The sequence below is a fragment of the Lissotriton helveticus genome, chromosome 9, assembly GCF_964261635.1.
Source record: "Lissotriton helveticus chromosome 9, aLisHel1.1, whole genome shotgun sequence".
Lineage (NCBI taxonomy): Eukaryota > Metazoa > Chordata > Amphibia > Caudata > Salamandridae > Lissotriton > Lissotriton helveticus.
The window spans coordinates 1,050,532,971-1,050,557,179 of record NC_136070.1 but is presented as its reverse complement, the minus strand read 5'-3'; the positions used below and the strand labels follow the sequence as shown (position 1 = coordinate 1,050,557,179).

General features: G+C 41.8%; 1 protein-coding gene across 1 annotated transcript in view; it reads right to left on the bottom strand.

The window, feature by feature from the left end:
• Positions 1–24,209, bottom strand: part of SLC6A11 (solute carrier family 6 member 11) — a 763,151-nt gene that overhangs the window by 265,216 nt on the left and 473,726 nt on the right. Inside the window, exon 7 of the mRNA XM_078661403.1 lies at positions 8,430–8,564. Within this exon, the coding sequence (XP_078517529.1) occupies positions 8,430–8,564 (135 nt within the window). The remainder of the gene's footprint in view (positions 1–8,429; positions 8,565–24,209) is intronic.

Below are 24,209 nucleotides of genomic sequence, written 5' to 3'. Positions count from 1 at the left end.
CCAAAGTTTCCGCCCATTCATGACATATTCTGTTACGTTTTCATCACATGCCTAAGTATACTCCCAGTTACACCTCTTTTTACTGTTATCTTTCGCGACTGCTACGCGTCACGCCTTCTGCTCCACCCACTGCTACGCCTACTGCAATGTAATGCTATGTGTTTGCGCTATGTATATAAGTCCATGTATTGTTATTAAAAGTTAGCGCGCTCATTCCTGACCCAGCCCCGGCAGCTGCCGGGCCCTGTTACCCCTGTTCTATGCAGGTTGTCCTGATCCTGTCCTTATGCTGTAATAAACCTGCAGAAACTCCTACTACCTCGAATCTTGACTCTTATTTTATTGAGCTATCTGTTATTCATTCATTCATTCAAAAATAGATCCGGTATTATTTATTTATATACCACAGTACCTTAGGTATGATTAAAAATAAACAGATCATTGAATGTGTCAGAGTAAAATGACCCCACTAGCCTTCAAATATGCCAACATGTTTTTGCCTGCTCAAATGGCCAAGAATTTTGCCACGGGCATGTCTCAGGGCTATCAAAGGATCCATATCTCAGTTCTATTCATATAGTTGTCTCTTAGGCAAGACAGGACATTCCTACCTTTCCTTGTTACAGCTTTGTGACCTAGTGTACAAAAAACATGTTTACGAAATTGCACAACCACCCTACACGCTGGAGTGGCAGTGCTCCAAATGTTTGATCAAAAACTCACACAAACTTTACATGCATTTCAGAGTGAGAATTTGTGATAGTTCTCGAGCATGCTGATGCATCTGTTCTTACCCACATTAGGGTTGTACATTATTCCATGGTCTGGTTTGGGTGAGCTGCTCCTGTAGTCACACACTTTATATATATGATGTATTGAGAGTTACTCATTTATAAGAAAATGTATTGGGAAATATATTCTCCAATGCTCATGTTGGGAGACCAGATGTTTCATGATTCAATATCCTGGATTTTGAAATAGGTATAGTTACATTCTTTGGATAAGAATTATTGCCAATTTTTAAGTTAGAGAGATGTTTAGTAAAATGCTGAATGCAACTTTTTTCAATTTCCTTGTGATGAAAATATAAGGTTCATTAGTAGATGTTTCTAAAATATCACAAAAGGCTAGGCAAGTTGCTGGAATCTCTTCTGGTTTTGAAGATGTGATTTATTGCAGAGGTAGGTATATTCTTGACCCATATTGTGGAGGAGTCTAGGCACACCCCCCCAAAAAAAACTAATAAGACAGCAAGTACTTAATTCATGAAGGTAGAGAGCCTGTGAGAGTACCTAGTATGTCCCTCATACCAGCCGATCTCTCTTGTGACAGAGAGATGGTATTGTCAGCAGGGCCGGACTGGCCATATGAGCATTAGGTGTTACCCCGGGAGGTTGGAAGGGTGGGGGCTGGTTTTTCAGCAGTGGGGCTGGTTTTGTTACTGGGGGGCAGTTTTGCTGTAAGGCTGCAATATCAGACCCCAGTAACAAAACCAGCAAGCAAGCATTTCCAGCCTCCAGAGGACAGGCAGTACTTCCCCATGGGATTTTCCCAGACAATTGCCATAGCTGCTTTGGGTTCTCAGTCCTGCCTCGATTGTCACCTTTTTCATGCTGACAGGCGACTCCAGTCTTGAAAGAGAGAGTGCAGGAAATGCACCTAACTCCAATAGTGTATATGCACAGTATGTTGTAACAGCCTCCAACAGGAAGTCATTGTTCTCAACCGAAAACATTTCAGCCATCCAATTCAATAACGGTAATGAACATACATGTTCTTCAATAACCGGAGCCTCTAGTACCATCAGAGGACAACTCAGATTTACTTCAATATAAATGCGTGCCAAGAATTCATGCGCCGCTGCAAAAATATTCCAACGTCCCAGGACTCCATGCATCGCTGCAAAGGCCATAATCCCGCCGCCAGAACAAAGCAATTCATGAGCAACTAAGGGGCTCATCAGTTGATCATAATCTGCGTTGGGAGACACCGTACTGCAGAGACACAAATCCAGAGCCCATTCGAAATCGCAGCTCAGGCAATGAAAAACAGGCTGGACGCATGTAAAAAAGGAAAATCGAAACGATAATCCATAAGCTGCACTCAATGTAGCAAGAGGCAGCGCTCCATAGAAATGAAGCATTCGGTTGCGGAGCAGCAACAGCCAAGGCAAATTGTCTCGTGGCATAGGATGTTCTGAAATAAGCAAAGCAGTAGAAGTACTCCGCCAACCACAGCAAGCATCAAGGGAAATCCCCCAAACAGGCTGGAGAAAATCGAATGAAAAAATGCTGGGAACACACGGAATATAGTTTGGAACTACTAACAATTATTTAAAAAAAAAGTGAGCCAGCCCTGTTGTCGAGGAGGCATTAAGATAGTGTGAATTAACTCCACGAAATGCAGAGGCAGGTCGGTATTTAATAAGGCATGCACTTCTGTGCGGGTGTTTGCCACGTGAAGGACAAATGTTTTACGGGCCTAAGTAAGGGCGACTTCTTTCTGGGACAAAAGAGCTCTTATTCAACTCATCTTGTTGAACTCTGCCTTCAAGGTCGGAATCGATGGCCAGATGGAAACATCCAGCTTCCCATGTGGAGGAGCTAACATTAAGTTTTTACATCAAACTACAAGTTGGGAGACTGTAACGATGTAAGGAATTCCAGCTAACATCCCACAGCAATCTTCATTATTTAAAAGTACATAACTACCATTTGCTAGTAATGTGTGATAGCAGGGGTTGGTGTACCTTTTAAAACACAGGCTAATTTAAGCGCATTCTGGTTACACGAGCCATGCAATTGGATATTCCTACACACTAACGAGTGGTCCGGTGTTGTTGTGCAATCTTCACAATTCAAATAAACCTCTTTTCCCTCCCTCAGGCACTTATTGGTAAATGGAAGAGACTAAGCTTCATGGAGATAAGCGGTACCCAGAGGTTCATACCTGCCAATTGCATAATACTTCATGCAAGCTTCGAACTTGTACAGAGGGAAAGGTAATGTCATTAGCCCATGTACGAGCCACACAGCAGAATTTGTCTCGGCCAAAGAAAACGGCAAAGGTTCTAACTTCTCAATATGCAACATAGAAAAAGTTGCATCTTTCATAGACATAAACTGCTCTTTGTCAGTCAAATTAAAAGGGGCAAATAATGAGGATGTGTTCATGTAGTCCCAAGGCACTTCCCAGCCTTTTATTGTTTGTGAAGTCCATGCAAACTGCAGAATGGAATGCAATTGATTCTGCCCATGGTACAAAACAGAGACATCTTCTTGGAATTATCAACAACAGACAAAACAATGTTATCTAACGTGTAATTGCGGGAAGAAAGCGGATAAATGCTGTTATCTACAACTGCTAGCACTTTTTCTAAATTAGCTTGATCTATAGCTCGAAAGCGGGAAGCAGCTTCAATTTGGGACAGTTTCCAAAATTCGCTGTAAGTAGCATATATCCACCTTTTGGATCTGCCGGAAGCAGGGCCCTTGACAAAGTCATTCAGATCAACATCGTCAGTTAATTTAGACAAATGAAGCTTAACTGACGCTAATGTGGAGTGTTTGAGCCAATTCTGACACAGCTTGCCTACAGAATAGGTAGTCACAGAATGGTCACTCTCAAAACGGGCATCCACCCTAACCTGTGTGTAGCCAGAGGCTAAACCCAGAAAACGATGTTGGCAAGAATTAGCACGCCTGTGCCACAACAGCCAACCCTTAGGATCCAAACTGGATATGTTAAAAGAAGAATTCAGCAACAGGATCTGTAACTCTCTAATAGAAATACTGGTATTATTATCCCAACCCGGGTACTCTTCCAATTCAAGGAAAAGAAGGGACATTTAATTTTTTTGTTGTAGCCAATCCAAAGCCGGTTGTTTGTGAAATAGTCGAATTCAAAAACAACATATGGTTTGGGATGAGACATGCATGATGCAAAGCCTTCGTGCCTTGCACTTGCCAATTTTTAGAACCCCAAACAGATTTAAGATCAATAGTATCCTTCCACAGTTCATAGCCCCCAATAGCCAATTGGTCAAGAAAGGATTTAGAATATAATATTTTAGTGTGGGTCAGTCTAACTTTGGAAGAGGACTTTTTGGTCATCTTAAAATAAAATGCATTAGGATTTGACTGATTGAAATCAGTAAAATAAGTGAATCACTTTAAAAGAGAATTTGAGCTGCCTTCCATAGGAGCGGTTTAAACAAAAAATTGGTTCTGTCGGGTAAGACAGAATATTTCTACAATGCTCATAGATGCAAATGGAAACAAATCAGCTCTCTGAAACAAAGACTCACGTTATTGAGAGATGAATACTCAAACACCAGAAAACAAAGTCATAAAGTCAAAGCATTGTATTATATACATTAACAGAAAATTGCTTCCATATAAATCCGAATTACTTCATTCAGGGATAGGTTTTAAAAACATGGTAAGACCGTCATATAAATATGCAAATTTGTGACTTTTTCGTGAAAGAGGTGCTCGGTGAACGTGATGGTATATACAGTGTGGGGGAATACATTTTATACACATATATATACAAAGGTACAGTTCAAGTTGGCCAGAAGATGGTTTGATCTCAACCAGGGAATCCTATGGTTTCTCTGGGGATCCTGGTGATTCTGAACCTATAGTTGCGTCGACGTTACGACCCTAATGCGCCCCTGTGGGTGGTCGCGGCGGGTCTTTCTCAAGACGGGGAGGTAGTGACAGTTTGAAGATCAAAGCAGGGATTCCTCAGATTGATCTAGTGTGATTCAGTGGCCCATCGCGTCTTCAGTGTTAGCAAATCGGCATGAACGGAGGTGTAGAATCCCTCTCATCGGCTGGTACAAAGTGCAGCCATAAGTCTCGCCAAGGCCCTAATAACTACAATTGCGGAGTTGTATAGGGGCCTCAACTCAGCAACGGGGACTGTCCCCGCACGAGGATGCGGGGTAAATCCAGTCAAAACAGGCCAAGAAGCACCTGGAATGGACAAAGGACCTAATCTAATCACCGTTAAACTGTGGGGAAGGGCGCCATTAAAGCAAACACGGTGCTGCCATGCAGAAATCAGAATTTCCTGTGTCCTATATGGAACAGATTCCACGGGCAAAACTGTGTGAGTGTAAGTGTTAAACACCTGAGTAGCTGCATCCACTGCTGGAAATGTCACCCATGAGTAGAAGATCTCAAACGGGTAAGCTACCTCAGTACTCACCACCAGAATAACTGCCATGCCCTCCAAGCCAACTTTATAAGCCTGCAAATGATTGCGGACCGCAATGCGACTATGCTGCGGTATGTCAACGTCAGCCATAATGACACAGTGAAGAAAGATACAATGCAAAACAATGTAGCACAACTGAGTAGTAATGCAAAAGGAAACGGTTTTGAAAGATTCAAGCTTGAAAAGACCTATGTAACTATAGGTAGGTTTATCCGTCACCACCGTTAACCGGAAACAATAGTGAGGGGGTTAAGGACTGATATAAGCACTACTCAAGCGTCATGAAATAAGGCCACCAACATATGGGCGCCATGTTGCAGGAATTCTGCTCAGTCACAGAACTGTGCCCAGAGACTCAGGACCTCAGTGAATTAGGGTGTGCCAAAACTCACCTTAGTACCCAAAATCCGCTACCAGACTAGCATCAGTGTCACATTAGCTCTTCGTCCTATAGCAAAGTCACCAATAATTAGACAATCCAGAGCATGCGAATTAGGATACCTCAGGTAAGGTGGGAAAAATGAGCACTCTTTCGTTATACTCTCATGCCAGTCCAGAACAGGGAGTAAAGGGAGACACAAGCAAGTTAAAAATGTTTATTTTAACGCCGTGATCTCAAATGCAGCATTTTAGCTAATACAAGCAGACATATGATAAGAAATAAGATTGTCAGCATAGTTACTATTCCATAAAGTACAAAGGGAGAAAGCATGTTATAATGCTAAATGGAAACAGATTAAATATATACCTATATTTTACCCTCCCTTGCTAGTAGGTTATTTTATAACTACAGAAGGTCTCTTAGGCTTGCATGTGCGACCCCATACCTCAGTGTTTGGCAGGAGTGAATCACATCGAAATCTGCACAAGCTCTAAGCATACGAAATTTCTCCAAGTGTGTTCAATCATACCTACACAGTGTATTATTGAAGGCGCCAGTATCTGAGCTGTCCGCAGCTGCATATATGTTATGTCTAGAACATGCGCTGATCAGTTCGAACAAAAGCAACAGTGTTAATAACCTTGAAGGCCTCGGCACTCACTGTTCAGACTATGCTTACGAGGCAAGTTCAGCAATGTGGAAAAACAAGTTATTCTCATGAGAAGCAAAACTCTCAGCCTAACGTGAAACAATAACTAACGTGTGTGTTGTGTGCAACAGAAAGCAAAAAGGTAAAATGGAGTTTAAACTTCTAATAAGCTCATGCTAACTTAACACTGTAGAAATGCAAGGCTCAGCCCCACTACAGTATCATGTGATGACTTGATGTGATGTGTAGTTCCACATTGATGGGTGGTTTGCAGGGCAGTTGGGCGATGTAGTTCCATTGCCATGATTAGGTGTTTTTCAATGATATGGATCATACTGTTAAAAATAGTCACAAATCTTGCTGAGATCCACAAGGGGCGTATCAACCTAGAGACCAGAAATTCAGAGTAGAAATCTTCTACCCTCCAATAAATATATTCAAGGCACTTTGCTTGTTTTTGGCATGGCAGGTGAATGTAATGTAACATTGTTTTCAGTCCTGAGGCTGTCGAGGTCACATCTTCCTTATGGCCTGCAACCAAATCCTTGTTGCTTGAAAAAGAAGATACACTGTGGCACTGAAGCCCACAGCACATTTTCCACCACTCCTAATTCATTTAAGGACCTCCAGATGTCAGCTCCATTGAGAAATAGGATTGAAAAGGGCTTATCCCCAATCATGAAGCTATGTGAGTTGATCACCCCTGTAGAAACCATGATGCAATATTATTGTGGCTATGGGGATCGGACACCCCCATTAGACACCAGAGACTTTTTTTTAAGGAGATCATCTGGCAAAAGACATGCTCTCTTGATTTTCAAATACCCTTTAGGTGTTTGCTCCACTATGGAGCATACACAGAAGGGTGCAAGTCTGTTCACATGCGCCATGGATGCCAACTCCGACTACTTAAAAGGGATATTTCATATGAAGAGGAAAACATCAAGGTAGACATCATTTGAGGGCTTTCCTTGCCTAAGAAAAGGTTTGAAGTAACTTCCTTAATTTCACCAATTGTCATGTGTTACCTCACCTGAGGTGTGTAAATGGGTGAAACATCCTCTGTGGAACTAGTAACCTAATATGTACCAGAGGTGGTTGAAACATCCAAATACGGTATGGCATATAATGTTCAACCTTCCTCTGGATGCTGCTCAGTACTGGCGAGAGAACCTCCTCATTCAATGGAAAGGATATAAGTGGAATGAACCGACAACCTGGTAGACTCTTAAATACCACAAATAACCTGCAACTCTAACCCAGCCTATGGTTTCAGACAGTAACAATTATAGTTACAAATAGTAACACTATGCAGTTCTCTCATGAAAATGTCAGTTATCCTTGCTCTAGGGTTCCCGAGAACCTAAGATCTCTGACCAGAGATCAAGTGAAAAGAGATCTGTTAAAAGCTTCAGAGCTGTCATTACGGAACAAGAATACCAGGTACGCCATATTAAGCCACTGAATACAATTCAAACTATTTTATTTGAATGTACTGATCACAGTAATAAATGCATCAAACCAATTAAACTGCTGTGGTACAGTTTTGCAGTGACAAATCCACGGCAACTACTGAAGCATACTTTTTAATGTGAAAATAAACGTTTCCTTATTGAGGCATGTAATCATTTTATTTTAATGTTTCATTTATTCCCAATTTCAGAAGACTATGAAGGAACAGTATACTTTTTGCCAGTCACATATGAATGACATTCATATATGCAACCCTTACTATTGGATCATAAATGAAAGACCATTAAGGTTCCATTGCCATTAAATCACCAGCATGTTGGAATGATTTCCCACTACAATTACAGCTGCAACACTGGGTCTAAATAAACACTAGCCTTTTGGATGTAGCATTGCAATCTAAAAACTATGTATCATGCAAACAATGATATTGCACAGATTATTAATTCAAATTACAATAATTTCCTAACTTCACATTAGAAAATATAGATCTTATGCAAACTGAATATTAAATCATACAACATTTTTAAAACATGAATATCATTTGTTGTGCGCACAACTATTTATAATGGGGTAACATTATTATAATATTTATCTTTGCTGCAAATATCAGTAAAAAGTCAAACTACCATTAATATATGATCACTTCCTAAGGTGAGATAATTTCAATTTTTCACAATTATGAAGCTATCTTCTTTGTCCTACCTGAGGATCAGACAGCCGTGAGAGGTCTGGATACAGGTAGAATTTGATTCCATCTGAAGCTCCAGGTAACGTTACTCCACGAACCAATAGTATCAGCAGCATTACATATGGAAATGTTGCGGTCACATATACAACCTGTGCATGGGAGAAGATGAAATGGATCAGTCAGAATACTTTAACAAGTAGAAGCATCTCTATTTAATCTTTTCCCTGTTGAGGCATTTGTTAACCTCTCTGACGGTACGTTAATTAAACAAGCATTGGCAAAGTCAATAGGTCTGGCGTAGTGAATGCAACTACTTTGGGTGCGGATGTGCTCCTTGCAGAAGAACAGAATGCCATTGCTACCAGTGAGGTTAGCCAATGGCTAAAGTGGGTTGACCCCTACAGCAGGCCAAGAGGGCTCCTTAGGAAATATATATATATATATATATATATAAATATATATATATATATATATATATATATATATATATACACACACATATACATTACCTACTGGCGGTCGCCAGTAGGTATATATAGTTAGGATTTTTTCCCTATGGGATTTTTGAAAATTCTATGTCTAATAACTTTGGCGTTTGTGGACGGAATTGGCTGAAATTTTCTGGAAAATGGAACATTTTGTTTCTGAGCAGCCCCTGGAAATTTGGGGGGGGTTCGTGAAGGGGGGGCCGAGAAAAAAGGGGGGTCCCAAAACGTGTTTTTAACATTGAGTTTTCCATAGGGCGGTCTGTCGCACTTTTAGCCCGAACGGCTGAATGGATTTCCACGAAACTTGGCAAAATTGTAGGGACTGGTAGCCCGATGTGCCTTTTGTAGGTCTCAATATATGTGCTCCAGTGGATTTTGAGAAATTAACGTTCAAAAAAAGATATATATCTAGAGCCGCGCCTGGAGCGCTCCCTGGTACGCGTACAGGGGAGCGCTCCAGGCGCGCCACGCGATCTGCGCACGGCAAGCTGATTGGTTCTCGGGTGTCTATAAACATTCGAAACAGTCCGCAGCGGCCGCCATCTTGTGTCTCGGTAGGATTGAGACACAAGAGGTGGCAAAAATCAAAGGGGGAAATGAGCAAGAGGGAGCAGGGTACACACCCCCTGACCCCCTAGGTTTCATGTGGGGGCCATAAAAGGCTCCCGCGGGTGAAAAAAAAAAATAAAAAAAAAATCGATTTTCGCGGGGGTGAGCGCCCGGTACGCGCACCGGGGAGCGTACGGGGGAGCGTACCATGGAGATTAAAAATGACAGACTTTTAAAAAAATAAAGCTTCTTTTTAAAAATTGGAGGTAGTTCTGAAAAGAACTTTTTTTTTCATTTTGTTGTTTTATATATTTTTTTTTTTGTTTTTTTTGTTTTATATTTTTTTAGACTTTTTAAAACAATTTTATATTTTTTTTGGATTTTTTTCAAGGGAAAAACAAAAACAAGGATTCCAAAACTGCTCAACAGGAGCAAAAAAAATTGAAAATTTAGGGACTGGAAGAGCAGCGGTGTTGCTGTTTCTTTAGGGCAATCAGTTCAACACTCTGCTCCCCATAGCAGAGTAGTTCGTCACACTCTGCGCACAAAAATTTGATGCCCGCAAACACCGGCTGAATGTTAGGGATCATTCTTCCACGGGGTGGTCCCGAAGGTGTTGCTCCACCAGTGGAGGTGCTGCCGCCATCTGTTGGTACATTCCGTGCCAGCTCTCTGACACTCTCCCTGGCAAAGTTGTTAGGGTGTCTTCTTTTGACATGCCGGATCAAATTGGCATTGCCAAAACTATATTTTTTCAGAGGATTGCCTCTGGATAAACTACTCCCACATATTTTGCATGTTACTTTGGGAGCGTTGACTTTTTTCTGTCCTTCTGGGATGTCGTAAAATTTCCAGATGAAATGGGTTTTTTTCTTTTGCTGAGGAGGGTCCTCATCTAAAAATCCCTCTGAATCACTGCTGGATGACTCTCTTGCAGCCATTGCTGGAGATCAGAAAAGTAGGAGATAGAGTAGACACAACAGCTCTTGCTCTCTCCAAGTACAAAGCAATAGTGAGAGAAATGGGTGGGTTTCACACAATTTGAAAAAAAAAAAGTAATGAACCAATGAAAAGTGTTATTTTAAAGTCACATGGTTTGACGCGCTTACGCTACGCGCCCCGGGGCGCGCCCCGGGCGTGTATCGTAAGCGCATCGGGGCGCTTACGTTGCGCGATCGTATGCGCTTCCGGGTGCGCTTACGCGGTGCGTCATAAGACGCATCTCGCGGCTACGCGATACGTGTCTTATGACGCAAGGCGTGGCGGCTACGCGAAACGTCACGATGTTGTTTTCGTTCTCGGCAATAGCGCTTCCGGGACGCGTATTAGTACGCGCCCCGGGGCGCGCCGCCAGATTGCGCTTACCCGTGCGTTCACCTGTCCGCGCCCCGGGAGCGCACTAAAAATAATATTAAAAAAAAATAAAAAAATTATAAAATATAAAATTAGATTTAAAATGTATTATTTTTATAAAGATTTGCTATTAAAAAACCTATGAAATTCACTGAAAAAACCATAGGTTATAGACCATATATAGTTAGGAATTAGCATTTACAAAACCTTGAAAATTCACTGAAAAAACCATAGGTTATAGACCATATATAGTTAGGAATTAGCATTTAGAAAACCTTATTTTACTCACACAAAACCATTGAAATTCCATATATAGTTAGTTGCACTAACTATATATCGCGCAACCGCAATCCACTGCTGATGATGTCACATATTACATCATTCATGACATGGTCAGTGACATCACTGATGACATCACTGATGACATCTCAAATGACATCACTGATGACATCATCTAGTGTCTGTGTGTTTTTGTAAAGTTTAAATACGTTTTACATATTGAAGAATGACTGGATGTATGGAAGACTGAGTGTGTGTGTGGCTGGCTGGGAGGTGTGTGACTCTGTGCATATCAATGTGTACTTGTATCAGTGATTGTATAAGAGAGTAAGTATGTGTTAGTATATGTGTGAAAAGTATGGTGTTCTGTGTTTAACTATAGATGAGGAAATCGAAGTGTGATTGATTCTTCACAGGACTGACTAGGTGTATGAGTGCATATGATAGTGTTCTAATAATAAGTGACTGTATGTATGAGTAATTGTATGGGTGAATGAATGAATGTGTGTGTAGACGTACGAATCAGTGAGTGTGTATGTAGTAACTGGTATTGGTGTTTCATGATGTCATCAGTGATGTCATTTGAGATGTCATCAGTGATGTCACTGAAGTATGGTGTTCTGTGTTTAACTGTATAGATGAAGAAATGGAAGTGTGATTGATTCTTTACAGGACTGACTTGGTGTGTGAGTAACTCCATGGATGAGTGGCAGTGTGTGACTGTCTGCATAGGTGTATGAGTGCATATGATAGTGTTGTAATAATAAGTGACTGTATGTATGAGTGATTGTATGGGTGAATGAGTGAATGTGTGTGTAGACGTAGGAATCAGTGAGTGCGTATGTAGTAACTGGTATTGGTGTGTCATGATGTCATCAGTGATGTCATTTGAGATGTCATCAGTGATGTCATCAGTGATGTCATTTGAGATGTCATCAGTGATGTCATCAGTGATGTCACTGACCATGTCATGAATGATGTAATATGTGACATCATCAGCAGTGGATTGCGGTTGCGCGATATATAGTTAGTGCAACTAACTATATATGGAATTTCAATGGTTTTGTGTGAGTAAAATAAGGTTTTCTAAATGCTAATTCCTAACTATATATGGTCTATAACCTATGGTTTTTTCAGTGAATATAGATATATAGATATGTATGTGTGCATATCTATGTGTGTGTGTGTGTATATATATATATATATATATATTTAATGTAATGTCAGTCGCCAGTAGGTATTTATAGGTAGGACCAAAGTTTCCATAGTAAAAGAATTTTTTATTTTGCCAATAACTTAAGCGCCGCTTCACAAAAACTTTCACCAAACTTCCCCTTTTGTTTCAGCTGCTGGGGTGAACCTTTCTGGGTGATCGTCAAGTGCGGGCCGAGTAAAAAAAGGGGGTCCCAAAAAGCGTTTTCCCCATGATATGTCTATGGAGATTTTTCATTTTTTGAAAAGGACTACAGCCCGAACCAAACAGAATTACACCAAATTTGGCAGAGAGCTAGATGTTGGTCCAGAAAGTGTGCTTTTTGCGATTTGGTGTAAATTTACGCAGAAATTTCAGAGATATTTCATTAAAAAAAATTATAGATATTTGGGAGCCCAACAGCCTACTGAAATTTGATTGGCTGCCAACACTTCAACAAGGAAGTGTAGGCAGCCATCTTGGAACTCAGAGGAACTGAGTCCCACAAAAATGTATATATATATACACACATATATACACACATACACATATATATAAATAAATAGATACATAGATATGTATGTGTGTATATCTGTGTGTGTGTGTGTGTGCGTCTGTGTGTGTGTGTGTGTGTGTGTGTGTGTGTGTGTGTATATATATATATATATATATATATATATATATATATATATATATATATATATATATATATATATATATATATATTCCAGGAACTCCGTCTTAATATCCACTGCTGCCAGGACAAAAAGAACGAACCGGACCCATTCAGGTAGATTTGCTGAATTCTTTTATTTAGTGCATCCCTCTGTCCGCCATGACACGTTTCGGGCCCTGGAGCCCTTGACCAAATTTGGCAGAAAGCTAGATGTTGGTCCAGAAAGCGTGCTTTTTGCAATTTGGTGTAAATTTGTGCAGAAGTTTCAGAGATATTTCATTTTAAAAATTATAGATATTTGGGAGCCCAACAACCTACTGAAATTTGATTGGCTGCCAACACTTGGAACTTGGAGGAACTGAGTCCCACAAAAATGTTAAAAAAAAGGTGGCAGGGTAGAAACACCATGCCCCCCTAGGCATATTGCTTTGGTCCCACTGGCACCCCTCAGGACCCAAAAAAGCATCTTTTGTTTTCAGCTGGATCACATCCCCAGGACTTTTCTTGAAAATAATGTGGGGGGGGGTGCACAAACCCCTTTTCAGCTCCAGGTACCACCACCTCCCCATGATTTTAAATTTAATTTAATTTACATTTTAAAATGTTTAAAAAATGAAGCACGGTCTCTGTGCTTCGTTATTATTTGGCCCCCAGGTGAGCCAGGTCCCTGGGGAAGTGTACATATAAAGGAAGGGGCGCACGAGCCCCCCCCCCTCTTGGGGTCCCTCCTGGGGCTTATCATACCACTGCAACCACGACCTCACTAGGGCTTAATTGAAATAATAGTGCAGGGATTGCCCCTGTTGCAACCCCCAAGCACTCGGAACCGCCACCTCCCCAAACCAAAATGCAAATTTAAATGCTGGGGTCCCACCAGGCCCCCCTGCGGCCCGGAGACTGTCACTTCCCCAGGGAAATGCTTTAAAATGTAATCTTGCGGGTCTGCAGCCGCCTCAGCCCCGGAGACCACTACCTCTACGAGGTTTCATTGAAATAATAGTGTGGGGAATAACCAGAGCAAAATGGGAATTTTAATCCCCGCGCAGCCCTGGGGACAGCCACCTCCCGGGGCAAAATAATACATTAATGCGGGGGGCTGCATGCCCCCTCGCAGTCCTGGGACCGCCTCCTCACTGGAGCAACACTAAATATGGGGTCACGTGGCCACCTGCAGCCCTGGAGACCACCACCCCTATGGGCTGTGTGGTCGAATAGAGGGGTGCCTTGTGGATCCCTTGATGGCCCTGGGGCCTGCCACCCTCAGGGTCCTTGGGAGCCAACTATCCCTCCTGTTACCTCCAGCGAGTCCCACACAGCGGAATTGCTAAGAGGTCTTTGGAAGCCACACCCCTTTTCTCCACTACTCTCCAAACGTGGTTCCTGGTGCACTACTGGTTGGGGGATGAAGTCTACTTTACTCTTGAGGGAACTTTGGGTCCAAGAAGCCCTCTTCGGACCTCCTGTAAGTCCTACACAGCGGGATTCCTGAGAACGAGTTAGAGGCCCCACCCCCTTTCTCCACCACTCTGCAAAAGCGACTACTACTTAAACAAGCACTGACAAGCCAATAGTTTTTGCCTACCTCGAGTGATGTATTTTGTCAACAATTCTTAGCCATCTTGCAACATGGTTTAAAGTAAAGAAAAAATGAGTTATAGCAAGGCCAGCCTTGACGGCATCATAGCGCTTTTATTTTTTTTACTTTGAGCTATGCTGCACTGCAGCCAGCGCTGATGAACTACACGGTTAAAAAACATTGACCAAGTCAATAGATCTTACATAGGCGAGACCTACTATCTTTGTAAATGTTTTTTTATAAACTTTCACACATGCTGCACAGCATACCCACTACCTGTACAACATGACAAAACAAAAAACTAATGCCAAATAGCACTATTATTTGGCTTTGTCAATGGCTTTTATTAAGCACTATGACAATTTCATATATGCTACACACACACCATGCTGCTGTACAACATGGCTAAAAAACTTTTAACATAGCTAATATATCATCCATAGGCAAGACCTATTGCCATTGGCAATGCTTGTAATTACTACTGGGTTAGGGACCATGCCCACCTAAGTGGTATTTCTAATGGGTGGCTGGTAATACTGGTGTGTAATCACTCACTAGTGCGATATCCATGAGCTTTTGAATGGCACCTATGGTGGGGGTAGTGTCAGTCACGTGTGTGGCAGGCTTGTACTTCTCAAGGTCCGTTAAAATTGAGGCACAGCCAGTGACTTGTGAGACAGTGTTTCTGAAGAGCATGTAGGCCTGAGGTAGAGTTGGTCACATGTGAGACAGTCGGTGCTTCTGAAAAACCAGTACTGGTGAATCAGTCATTCTCAGAGGCAGTACGTTGATGTCTTTGTTGGTCCAGTTAAGCGTCTGTCAGAGGTCATGGGTAAGTGGTTCATCTAAATGACAGATGCAGTTGAGGAATAGTCAGGCACACCCCACAGAGCAGAATCATTTGATTTAATAAACCAAAGGTGTGCAGTGGATGCAAAGGCAGAAAAAGTATGAAGGAAGGTAGAACGAAAACATTACATTTCTGTTCAGTAACAACATAAGTTTCTCTAGTGGAAACCAGTCTGTTTGTGAAATCGATCACAGCCCGTTCGAAAAATCTAAACACATGAGCTCTAGCTGTAGTTTCGTAGCTGTCTGGGTGCTGACTGTGGAGGGGCATATGAAGGCAAGTTTAGACGGATATCCATTCCACACCATGGACAACTGTATGTGGCCAGCTCACGCGTCGGAAAACCTTCTCATTTATTCGTGTACGTACCAGATGGAAAACCAAAAAAATAACGTGTATCTACAAGCACTCGAATAAATAAAAAGAATTAAAACAACACTTTAAAATGTTTTCCATATTAAAATGAATACGTTTCCATAAAAATGACACAATGTAAATTGAATGTTATCATTGGTCCCCACCAATGGAGATCCTCTGTCTCTGTGTGGGCCACTTATCACCTAATCAAAGTAGTTTGGCTAAGCCTGTTAAGGGCTGGCCAACCAAGAGAGGCTGATAGAAGGCTGGATGGTGTCTCACAGAAAAAAAAGTTGTATAACATATTTTCTGCATTAGTTATGATAAATTAAACAGTGGCAAGTTATTGGATTTATCATTACCAATCATTTAAGTCCTTGAAATATATTTTATCACACTCAAGTCAATAGTTGCACTGTATTACGGTATTCCTATGTTAGACTATAGAGCTTAAAGTGCTACAATGAGGGAAACAAAAAATGGTAGTCTTTCAATCACCGGGGCATATAAAACATCATTTAAAATGCCCCAGCTTATTTTAACATGGCACCCTACCCCGATGGTGCCTAGGGTATACCACGGGGTTGACTTATATGCAGTTTAATCCTTTAGAAGTACCTTTAAATTCAAAGTCGAATTTGTATGTAATTTCAATTTAAAAGTAGCTTGCAAAGCAGGGCTGACTTTAAAAATGACTGCAGGCAAAACAACAGAGCACATTTAAGTGCCTCAAAGCTGCTGGGCCTCTTAACCTATGGGCCCTACCATATGCTAGGGACTTACAGGTAGGTTGTCAGGTTCCGATTGTAATTATACCTAATTACAATATACATTTTAATCAGAGCACCGGCCCTGGGCCTGGCTAGCAGAGCTCGGGGTGCAGTCAGAGTCAGTTACCACCAGTATACGTCAAACAAATGGGGGTGATTAGGGCAAAAAGGATGACTTCCTCACATCTAAACAAAAACAATGGCCAAAGGCAAACAAAATTGGGGTCTAAAAAACAGACATTACCATTGTAGTGCCTGGCACGAAGGGAACTACTTTGTTGGTGTATGTGCTTCTTGTGAAGGGGCAGCATGCTATACCTCACAGTGAAATCATTCAATGACTGAAATGGGCTTACCCGTTGCCCCAAGATGCATGTTTGAGTGAATTTAAGAAAAATGTGGAACTACACATCCACACACTAATTGATTAAGTATGACTGGAAACCCATATAAGAAACTATGTAATATGCATAACTTTAGTACCAGCAAAAGGTCTTGCCTAACATTAAATCTAAAAAAACTAAGAACATCGCTCTGGCTGCTAGCCTCTTGCTTTTGTGAATGCTTTTTTGATGTTTTATGTAATTTTGCAAAGACAAATAGACAGATAGATAGATCGATAGATAGATAGATAGATAGATAGATAGATACATATATAGATAGATAGATAGATAGATAGATAGATAGATAGATAGATAGATAGATAGATAGATAGATAGATAGATAGATAGATAGATAGATAGATAGATAGATAGATAGATAGATAGATAGATAGATAGATAGATAGATAGATAGATAGATAGATAGATAGATAGATAGATAGATAGATAGATAGATAGATAGATAGATAGATACCGGCATTACATACAGTGTAGTTATAAATGCACTACATTGCTGCAAACAAAAAAGAGGAAAGCTTTATAAATAACAGTTTCACATTCATACAATGTGGTATGCTGTAAAATAGCAGCAGTCATATAAACAAAGGCCTCTCAAAAAGAAATGTACAACCCCATTAGAAGGAGACAGGGACTGATAAAACTAACATGTGCTCTATGTTCACATCTGGTAGAGAGCGTCCAGCTATAACATCATGCTCCAAACACAAAATCAACAATAAACTAAAAACAAAATAATTGGCATTGAGAGGAATTGCCTTGTGTGTGTATGTATCCCTAGTGAAAGGGCTAAAGCAGTCACTCAAAGTGAAGTTAACCAATGGCTGAAGTAGGCTGACACACTACCCCATGCAGTAGTCTGTATTTGGTGGTAGAAAAATGTGAATGACACAAGAACAGACTAATGGATGAAGAGAGCTGGGTGAACACCCCTTTAAGTGAATATATTATCCATTTAGTTTTATTAAAATCAAAACATTGTGTCTAATACCAGAGTTAAAAATGGCATTACTGGAAGTCAGAAAGGCCATCAGTGATACCTCCATGTTTCACCAAGTTGACCTATTCTAATTTGAAATTAGACCTTTTTATTGTTCAGAGGTAATGTATGATTAATTACTCTGGAGGGAATATAGCACTGAAAATAAAAGTTCAAGTCTAACCAATTTCCATTTTCTCTATGGAGAAACCAATAAAGAAATTATTCAGGAAATTATATATGCATTAATCTATTACACATGCCCTGAATAAAGAGACCCACCGAGGCTGCCAACCTCATATGTTCATAAACATAGCCTAATTGCTAGTTTAAAAAGAAATACCCAAAGATATGCCCTGAACCTGTGGGCAGCACTATTAAATGTCAGGGCGCAAATTACATGCCACCTCATGCCTCTTCAATCCCTCACCAGACAGTCCCTGACAAGTCATCTCACTGTTATGGGTTCCTGTTTTTTCCCTTTATGACAGTTTTACATCCTCTCTCATTCTCCTTTACTGTTAGTGTCTTTTTCTCTCTCTTGCTCTATAAATATCTGATGAGTAAAAATAAGTGCCGGCCCCCAGAAAATGCAAAAAGAACAGATGATGGATGGAATGCTGAATTAATCAAACATTCCCCCAGTCACAGATCTGGGTTAAACCATCACTTTTTTGCACACCACGCCATTCCAGTTTTTACCCAGCCATACACAAATCAGTCCACCCTGAACTGCCAGGCCAGGCCCTTCCTGGACCAGAACAAGCATCCTAGTACCGGTTTCAGGGTAACACCACTCATCAGCCAGGCTAGTTTGAATCTGGTGGAGTGGTGAGCATGGGACCCACTTCTGGGCGTACCCTTCATACTTAGGTCGACAAATGCAAAAATAACAGATAATGGATGGAATGCTGAATTAATCAAATATTCACCCCCAGTCAAAGATCTGGGTTAAATACATCGTTTTTTGGCACACCATGCCATTCCAGTTTATACCCAGCCATAAGCAAATCAATCTTGACCCTGTTCCCCATGGGAAAAGACCAGCCCGAACTGCCAGGCCAGGCCCTCCCTGGACCAAAAACAAGCATCTTGGGACTGGTTTAGGGGTAACACCCCTCATCAGCCAGGCTAGCTTGAATCTGGTGGCGTAGCGAGCATGAGACCCACATCTGGGCATACCCTCCATACTTGGGCTGACAAATGCAAAGAGAACAAATGATGGATGGAATGCTGAATTAATCAAACAAACATTCACCCCAGTCACAGATCTGGGTTAAATCCATTGTTTTATTGCACACCATGCCATTCCAGTTTAGACCCAACCATATGAAAATCATTATTGACCCTGTTCCCCATAGGAACAGTCCGGCCTGAACTACCAGGCCAGGCCTTCCCTGGACCAGAAACAAGCATTCTGGGACTGCTTTTGGGGTAACATCCCACATCAGCGAGGCTAGCTTAAATCTGGTTCCGTAGCCAGCAGGGGACCCACTTCTGGGCATACCTTTCCACTTAGGGCAACAAAATAAAAAAGAATAGAAGAAGGATGGAATGCTGAATTAATCAATAATTCACCCCCAGTCACAGATCTGTTTGAAATCCATCATTTTTTTGCAGACCACACCATTCCAATTTAGACACAGCCATATGCCAATCAATCTTGACCCTGTTCCCCATGGGAACAGTCCAGCCTGAACTACCAGGCCGGGCCTTCCCTGGACCAGAAACAAGCATACTGGGACTGCTTTTGAGGTAAGACCCCTCTTCAGCCAGGCTAGCTTGAATCTGGTGGCGTTGTGAGCACAGGACTCACATCTGGGCATACCCTTCATACTTAGATTGACAAACGCAAAGAGAACAGATGATGGATGGAATTCTGAATTGATGAAACATTCGCTCCACTCACAGATCTGGGTTGAATCCATCGTTTTTTGCACACCACGGCATTCCAGTTTAGACCCAGTCATATGCAAACCAGTCTTGACCCTGTTCCCCATGGGAACAGTCCAGCCTGAACTGCAAGGCCAGGCCCTCCCTGGACCAGAAACAAGCATCCTGAGACTAGTTTTGTGGTAACACCCCTCATCCACCAGGCTAGCTTGAATCTGGTGGCGTAGCAAGCACGGGACCCACGTCTGGGCATACCCTTCATACTTAGATTGACAAATGGAAAAAGAACAGATGATGGATGGAATGATCAATTAATCAAACATTCACCCCCCAGTCACAGACCTAGGCTAAATCCATAGTTTTTTTTATTGCCCACCACACCATTCCAGTTTAGACCCAGTCATATACAAGTCAGTCTTGACCCTGTTCCCCATGGGAACATTCCAGCCCGTACTGCCAGGCCAGGTTCTCCCTGGACGAGAAACAAGCATCCTCTAACCTGTTTCGAGTTACACCCCTCATCAGCCAGGCTAGCTTGAACAGGCTAGCTTGAATCTGGTGGCGTAGCGAGCATGAGACCCACATCTGGGCATACCCTCCATACTTGGGCTGACAAATGCAAAGAGAACAAATGATTGATGGAGTGCTGAATTAATCAAACATTCACCCCCAGTCACAGATCTGGGTTAAATCCATTGTTTTTTTGCACACCATGCCATTCCAGTTTAGACCCAGCCATATGCAAATCATTCTTGACCCTGTTCCCCATGGGAACAGTCTAGTCTGAACTACCAGGCCAGGCCTTCCCTGGACCAGAAACAAGCATTCTGGGACTGCTTTTGGGGTAACATCCCACATCAGCCAGGCTAGCTTGAATCTGGTTGCGTAGCCAGCACGGGACCCACATCTGGGCATACCCTTCCCACTTAGGGCAACAAAATCAAAAAGAATAGAAGATGGATGGAATGCTGAATTAATCAATAATTCACCCCCAGTCACAGATCTGTGTGAAATCCATCATTTTTTTGCAGACCACACCATTCCAATTTAGACACATGCTATATGCAAATCAGTCTTGACCCTGTTCCTCATGGGAACAGTCCAGCCTGAACTACCAGGCCAGGCCTTCGCTGGACCAGAAACAAGCATCCTGGGACTGCTTTTGAGGTAAGACCCCTCATCAGCCAGGCTAGCTTGAATCTGGTGGCGTTGCGAGCACAGGACTCACGTCTGGGCATACCCTTCATACTTAGATTGACAAACGCAAAAAGAACAGATGATGGATGGAATGCTGAATTAATCAAACATTCACCCCCAGTCACAGATCTGGGTTAAATCCATAGGTTTTTTTTGCCCACCACGCCATTCCAGTTTAGACCCAGTCATACACAAGTCTGTCTTGACCCTGTTCCCCATGGGAACAGTCCAGCCAGAACTGCCAGGCCAGGTTCTCCCTGGACCAGAAACAAGCATCCTCTGACCTGTTTCTGGTTACACCCCTCATCAGCCAGGCTAGCTTGAATCTAGTGGCGTAGCGAGCACGGCGACCAACGTCTGGGCATACCCTTCCCTCTTAAGGCAACAAATGCAAACAGAACAGATGATGCATGGAATGCTGAATTAATCAATCATTCACCCCCAGTCACAGATCTGGGTTAAATCCATAGTTTTTTTGCACACGACGCCATCCCAGTTAGGCCCAGCCATATGCAAATCAGTCTTGATCCTGTTGCGACCGGGAATGTAGTCGCAAAACATTCGCACTTCCCACCAACTTTCCGTTCCTCTTTGTGAATGTGGGTTCCAGCATTTTTTAAGAGCAGGCAGTTGTCCCAGGGAAAAATTAAAAGGTAGCTTTTCATTTTTATTTTTGAGATGCACAGTGCCGGCTCCTCCGCTAAGGTAGAGGAGTGCCGCCCCACTGCTCTCAGAGCAGTTGAAAGAGGAAAAATTAAATTATAATAACACAGCATTATTATTATAATTTTATTTTCCTACTGCAGTGACTGAGTTGGTTATGTGCAGGTGGTGCTGGGCTTGTTAATGCTAGAGCACTGCAGGGGGTTAAGTGATGGGTACCCTGTAAGTGCAATTGAGGCTTTGGACGGACATCCCAGGCTGGCCAAAGGGGCATGTGCACCTTGCATGTTCTCCACCCAGTCTGTGTTGCAGGCTCCCACTGCATGTCTTAGCGCCAAACCATGATGCTCAGACCAATCACAGTACTGCATTGCAGCATTGTGATTGGCTGTGGGGAGCCTGGGGGTCCGAGTGCGTCCTGCTGCCAGACTCAAGGAAGATGAGGAGGACCAGCTAGAGTCGGTGGCTGGCATGATTCCAGGCAAGTGTATTATTATTTATTTATTTTTAAATCGAAAAGCATCCCGTTTTCCTTTTGGAAAAACGGGCTGCATTTCAAAATAAAAAAACAGCTTTATTTAAAAAGCAGGCACAAACACTGTGGTCTGCTGACATCAGCAGGGCACCATCCCTGTGAGTGCCAGCCATTTCCAATGGGTCATAAATTGCAGGTTCCTTGCGACCCATTGGGAATCGCAAACAGTGTTGTACATAGCTGTTTGCGATTTCAGAATACTGAATTACAAAAATTCGCTATTAGGAAATCGCAAACGGATGTCTATGTACATATTGCCCCAGGCTCCTTGAGTACATCGCTCTTCATGACCCTACCTCTCTCTTGGTTCGGATAGTGGTTTGCAGTAAAGTTTAAGCCAGCCATGATGCATTTGTGTGCATATTGCCATTTCGTGTTTTGTGTACACATGTGACTGTATGTATTTGTTTACAAACTCGTACTTTAAACAAGTCCTTCTTACTATACACAAGAATGTGACATTTCATTAATTGATACGGTTTTAGCCTGCTTTTACAAATTCCGAAATTATGTTTTGCACATCGTCAACTGGCCAGAAGCATCAATTGGCTTGTGAACGTCAATCACAGGAATTCCAGTCGAATGCGCCATGATGAGTCTCTGCAGGCATGGGTTATGAATGAGCAGCCCTTCGGTATGGAGTCAGGGCATTGCACTTAGCGAAGATTGACTCTGCTGCAGGGCCAGGACTTAACCTTTGCTATGGTGTATTTCGTGATTTTTTTTAGGTGCTCATCTTTGTACTTTGATCATTTGGACGCTATGCACGGTTAAACACATACATCTCAGAATTCGCCAGAGGACCGCTTCACACACAGTTCATAAGCATTTGTTGCTTGTAACATATAATATTTGCAATAGCAGCAAATGTATATTTTAATGTGTTCTTGGATACAAAACCAGATTATATCAACAAAATTACCATTAGGTGTTTGATAACGTTCACTGGGAGCAGACTTAATCCATGCTGCTGTTACGTGCAACATATATACAGTGCTCTTGCTGCTGCCTCCGAGACCCGCAGAATTTCAGAAAATGTGATACTGTTTAAATGGCAGCCAACACTTGAAAACCCATTCCTTTTTGCCTTCTGTGGTCAGCACTTTCAGAGTAATCCGGTCTTCTATATTTGGGAAGCACCCTTATGTTGTTTTTTTAAGTTTTGAAAACCCTTTAAATTCGATTCACTAGCCAATTGACAGCCAGTTGCTGAGTTTTGCTTTTAACTATCATAATATCAATGGCTGGAGTAACTTTGACTAGAAGTAAAATACGCATTGCTTCCCTAATAAAATGTTTTGAGTGGGTTGGTGACATATTGTATTCAGGGACAATAAAAAATGTTCCCTTGCTAATTTTATAGTGCCTATATTTTCCTTTTTTATTTTCTTGTGCTCTGCAACCGTTTAAGATTCTACTTGCTTCCAAATATTTGTGGCTTAAATATATTATATGAGGGATTTTCCCCTATTATCAAGGGATTTACAAGGAAAAAAATTACCATTGTCCTTTTTTACTGCATTTGTGAGCAGTGTGTAATCCAAAATAAATCATACATGTACGTCACATTGCATTCAATCATTTATAAAATCCTGATCTGACATCTGCTGATCACATCACCCCCATCCTTATTGAACTTCATAGGCTCCCCTTGCGAGCCCGCACTATCTTCAAAACCAGTTGCCTCATTTAAAAACTGACCCCATATATCTACCAAAGAAGCTCATCATTTTTGGTGGTTCTGGGCACATCCACATCCAAGGCACCATCAAACTGTAGACTAAGAAGTGTAAAAAAGAAAAATAGCAATATTCCTGTATCCATCAAAACTGCCCCAATACTGCTCCAATTTAGGAAATAATTGAAGACTCACCTCTTTAAAGAACATTACAGATCAATGCAATAACAGCTCATAATCCAGCTAACCCTCGTATCATTCATACACTTTATGCTTGTGTTTAGCTATGTAGGTCTGTCAGCTTCATTTTGGTGCTATGTATCATATACATACATACATAGGTACATACTTTCCTCTCTGA